This window comes from Mustelus asterias, chromosome 12, assembly GCF_964213995.1.
Source record: "Mustelus asterias chromosome 12, sMusAst1.hap1.1, whole genome shotgun sequence".
In the NCBI taxonomy this organism is placed as follows: Eukaryota; Metazoa; Chordata; class Chondrichthyes; order Carcharhiniformes; family Triakidae; genus Mustelus; species Mustelus asterias.
Genome location: NC_135812.1, coordinates 85,641,596 through 85,649,864, shown reverse-complemented (window position 1 = coordinate 85,649,864; position 8,269 = coordinate 85,641,596). Strand labels below are relative to the sequence as shown.

Genomic DNA, 8,269 nt, shown 5'->3' with positions numbered 1-8,269 from the left:
TCAATCGAAAGTTGTTTCGGAAATAGTGACAGAAGAGACACTTTTGCATTTGGTGAGGGTTTGAGTGCCACTCCAGTTGTTGAACTCCCTTTTGGAGATGTCGCTGGAAGCTCTGTAAGAGAGCAGGATGGAGGAGGTGGATGGAGTCTGGGACATGTTCAGCTTGAAGGCGGAAGTGAAGCGGTCCCTGTAGCTTTGTTTGATCCGCTTGACAGAGCGGTACAGGTTGCCCATCAGGCAGTAACACAGGGGGTTGAGGCTGGAGTTAGTGAGACCCAGCCACTGGGCAAAAGAGCGCAGGTGGAGAATCCAGCCCGGGTGGGCATCATCTTGCTCGGCACTGGGCATCTTGAAGTCAATCCAGATGTCGATGACATACAGGGGCAGCCAGGACAGGGTGAAGAGGAGCACCAGGGCAACAACCATTTTGACAATCTTCTTGCGGGTCTTCAGCCTGGAGCTGGTGCCCATTAAATGCCTCTTGTTGCCCTCCTGGAAGCCATCCTGCCCACTCCAGAGGCGGCGGGCTGTCAGGAAGCAGATGGTGAGGTTGAAGAGCACGGGGAAGCCATACAGGGAGCAGAAGAGCAGGAAGTTGTAGCCTTGCCTGAGTTTGACATACGGCCAGCTTTCAGTACACACCGGAATGGTCAACCTCCCATCCAACAGCACCAGCTTCTCAGTCTTGTTCATGAAGATTAAAGGCACACACAGGCTGGAGGATAGAAACCAGACACCACAAATCATCCAGAAGATCCTTCTCCGGGTGAAGAAAGATCTGGCGTGGAGGGGGTTGTGGACACTGTAGTAACGGTTCAGGCTAATCACTGCCAAGCTCAGGACACTGGCAGAGACAGCAACCGCCTGCACAAAGGGGACAGCTCTGCACATGAAGTCCCCAAACACCCAAGCGTTGTAGACCTGGTGCCCGAGGGTGACAGGCATACAGACGCACACCACCATCATATCACACACAGCCAGATTCACCAGCAGACTCCGGGTGGCTGTGGCCCCAGCCAGCCTGTTCCTCCTCTTCCTAGTGAGAGCCCGCAGAGCCACGATGTTGCCCACCAGCCCAGTGATGAAGGACAGGGAGTAGATCACCTCCAGGACGATGGTGGTGGGCTCGTAGCCCGAAAAGAGCAGGTTGATGTCCAGGTGAATGGTCTCCCAGTAACTCAGGTTGCCGCTGGGAGGCAGCGAGGAAAAGTTCCCGGGGAAAGCCCCAAGAAATTCCAAACTGAACTGGGTGACATTCATGTTCAGAGAGTCCGCTCAGCGGGGCATCGGGAAGCAAAACATGAATCGAGCTCACCTTTAATTTAACTGGGGACCCTCTTCAAGGCGCAACATTCAGCCGAGTGCCCTCCTCTTCAACTCCCAGAGCCGGGGTATTAACCCTCCAACACCAGCAGCAGAGAGGCAGTCACTGAGAGCTTGCTGCTGCTTCGCATGATGCTAAAGTTCCCGCTCCATGCTCCAATCTGGCTACTTTTTGACAAAAAGTATAAATATTATCTATCAATAAAAGTTCAGGCAGTCTGATCACCAAGTGGACGATGAAGGAGGCGAGGAAACTTGCGCTCCAGTTACTCAGAGGAAAGCTAGCCGCTGTATCTGACACAATCTCTGCTGCAATGCTGAGACTGAGTGAGGAAGAGGATCCGAATCTCACTGGAATCAAACAAAGCTTCGCTTGGTGTTGACTAGATGGCGATGGCGAGTAAATACAGAGGGCAGCATCAATCCTCAGTCTATCCAAGCATTTCATTCACTCAGTTGGGGGGGGGGGGGGGGGATTTTTGTTTGGAGGGGGGTCTGTTTTTTCTCAATCAATCTGATTCTGTTTCCATTCTCACTAAATTACCGTTCCCACTGACAGTTGCAATCCAAATTCAATTTGTGTTGTTTGGAAATGTGTTTCGCAATCATGCGTTTCTATCCGAACTACCCTGTAAATAATGAAAAAAATAAAATCAGTGGAAGGTAATGAGGTTAATTCAAAGTCTAACACCATGATTATTAACACCATGAAGTCCCATATTTTAGGACTTAGTCTCTGAAGTCCCTGATTTTAGGACTAAACTCAAACAAACCTGGTAATGAAGCTGTAAGATGCTACTTCTGCCTCTCCCGGGTGACTGTGGAGTTTTGGCATTTCATGTTGCTGCTTTTTTCCCCTCCTTCATGTTATTGCACCCGGTCTCACACTAACGTCAAGAACATCACATTAAGGTGATCACTTTTTTTTAAACTCACAATTCCCAGGAGGCCTGGCCTCGGCAGAGCGTTCAATCACTGCAGCATCATTTGCTAATAAATTCATTCATTTCTGTCCCAAGGGCTGGAAAATTCCACGCAGGAAAATAATCAGGAATCAACGAGTGTCCGGTGCTTGTGGATTGCAAAATAGAACAATTTAACAGTTTCCAAGTAACACAGGAGTGTTTATTCCGGGTTGATCACACGAACAAATTATAGTACAATGCTCCAGCGTGGATAGGCCCTTAAGTGCATTATGAACTAACCCACAGCCAGAAACGCTGAGGCTGCAAACTCAGACTATATAGCTCCTCACAATTAATGTATTCTATAATTACACCTTCTGCGGGAACTGCATTTAATCCATTGTCCGCGACAGTGTTCATTTCATTAACATTTGACCTTTAGTCTCGACTACAGCAATTCATCATTAGATACTCCCAGGAAACTTTATTCTCTATCAACAGCAATCCGAGTGTTTGGGAACCTACGTTTAGGGAAGTCTAAATAAAAGCAAATTACTGCGGGATGCTGGAATCTGAAACCATAAGAGAAAATGCTGGAAAATCCCAGCAGGTCTGGCAGCATCTGTAAGGAGAGAAAAGAGCTGACGTTTCGAGTCCAGATGACCCTTTGTCAATGGAAGTCTCCCTGTCCCGCTGAATACCGAGTGCCACAAACCAGAAAATGACTGCTCTTGTCAGAGTCTGTGAATTCGGAATGCACTGCTGCTTTCCACTTCTCACGAGTTTTAAAAGAAATCAGAATGTAACATTACAGGTGAAGATCCTGAAAGAGAAGGGGGTGGTTAAATTTAAGAAATGCAGTACAATGTATTTAGGAAGCGGATTCACTGGCGATTCTGTATATATTGACCTACGCAGAGAAAATGTACAACTCGGTTTAAAGGGCCCGCATTTTGATGAACACTTATTCTGGTGACGTACCTCGGGTAAAAGGCACAAGATGAAGTGGCAAAATATTGTCGCTTGTGAGAAATTACGAAGTCCACCCTTCAATGAAAAAGACATTAAGAATCTTATCAACGTGGCTGATAAAATTCGCTGTGCATCATCCATGTTTATATCTAGTTCCCATTTGTAATTCTCACTGGGATTTCAAAGGTTTGGGCAATACCGTCTTTCCACTTCATTCTGACACCAGTGATTTTAGTGGTTTGGATTTTGTGATGTTTGCCGTCATTACTGACAATAACTTTGGGATCCCACGCAGACGTTGTCAACAATTCTAAGCTCCTTCAGAGCGCACAGGAGTAAACCCCGCGCCCCCTCCCCCCCCAAAGATGTGCGGATTAGTGGATTGGCCATGCTAAATTCTCCCTCAGTATCGGGGGACTAGCTGGGTAAATAGATGGGGTTATGGGGATAGGGCCCTAGGTGGGATTGTGGTCGGTGAAGACTCGATGGGCCGAATGGCCTCCTTCTTCACTGTAGGATTCTATGATTCTATAGCTGGGATTATAAAATCTGCTAAATTCATCACTACTGCTGGACACCCTCACTCACCCTGAGAATCTAATTTTATACTCATGACATATCAAATTTCTTCATTGTGATAAAATACTCTATGTATTCATAAAATAACATTTTAACAAGCTTATGATATTGCAGGTTTTAAAAAATTCAAACACAATCATTTATTTTGCTATCTGAACATTTAAATCAAAAGTGAAGGACAGTCAGTGCTATTAGCTTCCTGGAATGTTGTTTGTGAGAATGCTTCAACCTGGTTGGCTGCTTACCCTTCTTGACCACATTTCCGATTGTTGACTTGGCACCAGATCCAACCTAATGTCAGGAAAGGGGAAATCCACACACGGAGGTTGCTAAATCTTCATGGGCAGCTATCTCTGAGCTCAGCGATGCGTATCATTGCTTTACCATTGAGCACATTATCCAACCCTTTGCAATTCTTATAAAGTGAAATTCGAGAAAAAATAGCATAGAATATTTTGTCATTTAAGTCATTGGTGACCAGCAAAAAATAAAATTGACAACTTTAGATACTTTAAATTTATTTATTAGTGTCACAAGTAAGGCTTGCATTAGCACTGCAATGAAGTTATTGTGAAAATCCCCTTGTCACCACACTCCAGCACCTGTTCGGGTACACTGAGGGAGAATTTAGTATGGCCAATGCACCTAACCAGCACGTCTTTCGGACTGTGGGAGGAAGCCAGAGCACCCAGAGAAAACCCAGGGAGAACGTACCGACTCCACACGGACAGTGACCCAAGCTAGGAATCGAACCTGGGTCCTGGTGCTGTGAGGCAGCAGTGCTAACCACTATGCCACCGTCCTGCCCTTTCATATCAGCCATAAAAATCAACACAAACCCTGAAATTATGGATGGATGGCAGAGAATGCAGAAAGACAACAGATTTTAATTATAGCTCATGGTCACAGATATTTCAGAAACAAGAAGGCACATCTGAATGTTTTCTCTGCCTTTGTTTAAGTAAACATGATTTTAATGAATTTTACTCATTAATCAAACATGCAAAATCACTCAGCCACTAGAATTCATTATATCACCTCAACAATAGAGTTAAATTATAGGATGACGCAAGTATTCTTTTTAGTGGTGATAACCTCTGAGAACCTATTTTACTTAATTTGTTGCCTCAAAATAGGCGTTAACTCTGACAGAATTCCATAGCATTATTTCTAAACTTTTTCAGCGTCGCAGCCACTCAAGTGCCGCAAGTTGCTTTGTGTTTGAAATGATTTAGTGTGTCTTTGAGAATGTGATCAAATGTAACAAATTACCAGAGAAAGGCTCAATTGTTGGAGGCAGGTTACCATAAATCAAAAGTCAATTCATGGAGATACTGCTTAGGCTGGGTATTCTATTTGCTTGACTCAATTAGCCTTTGTGTACTGTGAAACCAAATATTCAGACAAATTACTGATGGAAAATCTTTTATGACATTTGTTTCTGAAAATAAATGAATTGAAAAACTTACTTTCCTCCATAAATTCTGTTATACCAAGGCATCATTTTTATCAAAGGTGATAAATGTATTCCCAGACTGGCCATGATATCAGTTCTGAATAATGTCACACAGCCATAATTCAAAGAAAGGGTATCGTGACATCTCAGGACGCCTACATCCGTCAATGTGTAAATCACACTGTTGAATTATCAGGTGGCATAACTGTTAGTACAAGAGACACAGTTTAAAACTTTAACAATCAATGCTGCCTGAACCAATGAATGGAGCCAGCCACAAACTTCATTCTCTATCCATTGACTCCATCCCTCTTCTTGGCAACGATCTGAGGCTGAATCAGCTGGCTTGCAGCCTTGGTGTTGTATATGACTTTGAGTTGAGCTGCCAGACACATATCTGCTTCCAGCTCCGTAACCTTGCTCACTTGTTTTGGCTCATCTGCCCTTGTAACCTATAGAATTGTCAATTCCAGTGCTTTCCTGGCCAGTGTCCAATCTTCCAACCACCATAATGAGCTATTCCATGATTCTGCTGCCAGCTTCCTAACTTGCATCAAATCCCGCACTCCCTTTATCCCAATGATTCCTAGAATGAGAGGGTTGTCTTATGAGAAAAGGTTGAGTAGAATGGGCCAATGTTCTCTGGAGTTTGGAAGAATGAGATGATCTCTTTGAAATGTAAGATTCTGAGAGGGCTTGATAGGGTGGATGCTGAAAGGTTGTTTCCCTGAACTGTAGAGTTTAGATCTACAGGGCATAGTCGCTTTGATTTGATTTGATTTATTATTGTCACATATATTAGCATACAGTGAAAAGTATTGCTTCTTACGTGCTATACAGACAAAGCATACTGTTCATAGAGAAAGAAACGAGAGAGTGCAGAATGTAGTATTACAGTCATAGTTAGAACATAGAACAGTACAGCACAGAACAGGCCCTTCGGCCCACGATGTTGTGCCGAGCTTTATCTGAAACCAAGATCAAGCTATCCCACTCCCTATCATCCTGGTGTGCTCCATGTGCCTATCCAATAACCGCTTAAATGTTCCTAAAGTGTCTGACTCCACTATCACTGCAGGCAGTCCATTCCACACCCCAACCACTCTCTGCGTAAAGAACCTACCTCTGATATCCTTCCTATATCTCCCACCACGAACCCTATAGTTATGCCCCCTTGTAATAGCTCCATCCACCCGAGGAAATAGTCTTTGAACGTTCACTCTATCTATCCCCTTCATCATTTTATAAACCTCTATTAAGTCTCCCCTCAGCCTCCTCCGCTCCAGAGAGAACAGCCCCAGCTCCCTCAACCTTTCCTCATAAGACCTACCCTCCAAACCAGGCAGCATCCTGGTAAATCTCCTCTGCACTCTTTCCAGCGCTTCCACATCCTTCTTATAGTGAGGTGACCAGAACTGCACACAATATTCCAAATGTGGTCTCACCAAGGTCCTGTACAGTTGCAGCATAACCCCACGGCTCTTAAACTCCAACCCCGTTAATAAAAGCTAACACACTATAGGCCTTCTTCACAGCTCTATCCACTTGAGTGGCAACCTTTAGAGATCTGTGGATATGGACCCCAAGATCTCTCTGTTCCTCCACAGTCTTCAGAACCCTACCTTTGACCCTGTAATCCACATTTAAATTAGTCCTACCAAAATGAATCACCTCACATTTATCAGGGTTAAACTCCATTTGCCATTTTTCAGCCCAGCTTTGCATCCTATCTATGTCTCTTTGCAGCCTACAACAGCCCTCCACCTCATCATCCACTACTCCACCAATCTTGGTGTCATCAGCAAATTTACTGATCCATCCTTCAGCCCCCTCCTCTCAGTCATTAATAAAAATCACAAAGAGCAGAGGATCAAGTACTGATCCCTGTGGCACTCCACTAGCTAGGGTGTAGAGAAAGATAGAGCATTGTTAGAGAGTTTAAAAGAGTTAGAATGAAGTCTTAGAAGCATAGAATGAGAGTAAAAGATAGAATTAGAAGGTATGCTGGGCACAACTTGCAAGAAGTTGCCACACTCCGGTGCCACCTTGAAAAAAGGTAAGGGTAAGGGATTGGCCATTTTAGGACTGATCTGAAGAGAAGTTTCTTCACTGTGAGGATTGTCAATCTTTAGTATGATCTCTTCCAGAGGGTTGTGGATGCTCTGCCAGTGAGTATATTCAAGACTGAGATCAATAGATTTTTAAACTCTAAGGGAGTTAAGTGATATGGGGATCTGTTGTGAAAATAGAGTCAAGGTCAAAGATCAATCATGATCTAATTGAGTGAATAAATGTCAAGGGGCCATCTGGTCTCCTCCAGCTCCCATTTCTTTTGTCCGCACTCTACTTACATTTCCAAAATCACTAGATTCACTGAAAAAGTTCCAGGCAACACAATTTAAAATTAATTTAACTTAACTCACTAGAAGCTGGGCAAAGGAAGGAATGAGCATGTATATGTTTGTAGATTACATAAATATACATTGTTGTACATTACGACGAGTTGTAACCTTAGGCCCCTCTAATCTACACTATTCCAATATCATCCATATGTTTATCCAATAACCATTTGAATGCTCTTAATGTTGAGGAGTCCACTACTGCTGCAGGCAGGGCATTCCACGCCCTTACTACTCTCTGAGTAAAGAACCTACCTAGTTTACAGGAGAAGCTTAACTAGAATATGGGAGCAGAAAGCATTGAAGGTAACCACTCAAAAATTGTAACAAGTGTTTCTGTATTTAAATTTTTAAAAAAATATAGTGCCTTTTATGACTTCAGGGTATCCCAAAACACTTTACAACTAAAGAAGTACTTTTGGAGTTTTGACAGTTTTAATGTCGGAAATGCAACAGTCAATTTACTCACAGCAAATTCTCATAAGCAGCAATGTTCATCTGCATCAGTGATCTTCTCTGGGAGATGAATATTGGTCTGGAGAAGTCCCCTGCAGTATTTAAACACAGTGATATGGACACTTTTATATTCTCCTGAAAGGGCAGGTGGGGTCTCTTCGCACCTTCCCCAAAAGACA

General features: G+C 43.7%; 1 protein-coding gene across 1 annotated transcript; it reads right to left on the bottom strand.

The window, feature by feature from the left end:
* LOC144502046 (QRFP-like peptide receptor) lies at window positions 1-1,260 on the bottom strand. Its single transcript, XM_078226057.1, has one exon. The coding sequence runs from the start codon at window positions 1,258-1,260 to the stop codon at window positions 1-3; it is 1,260 nt and encodes a 419-aa protein (XP_078082183.1).
* Between the last annotated feature and the right edge of the window lie 7,009 nt (window positions 1,261-8,269).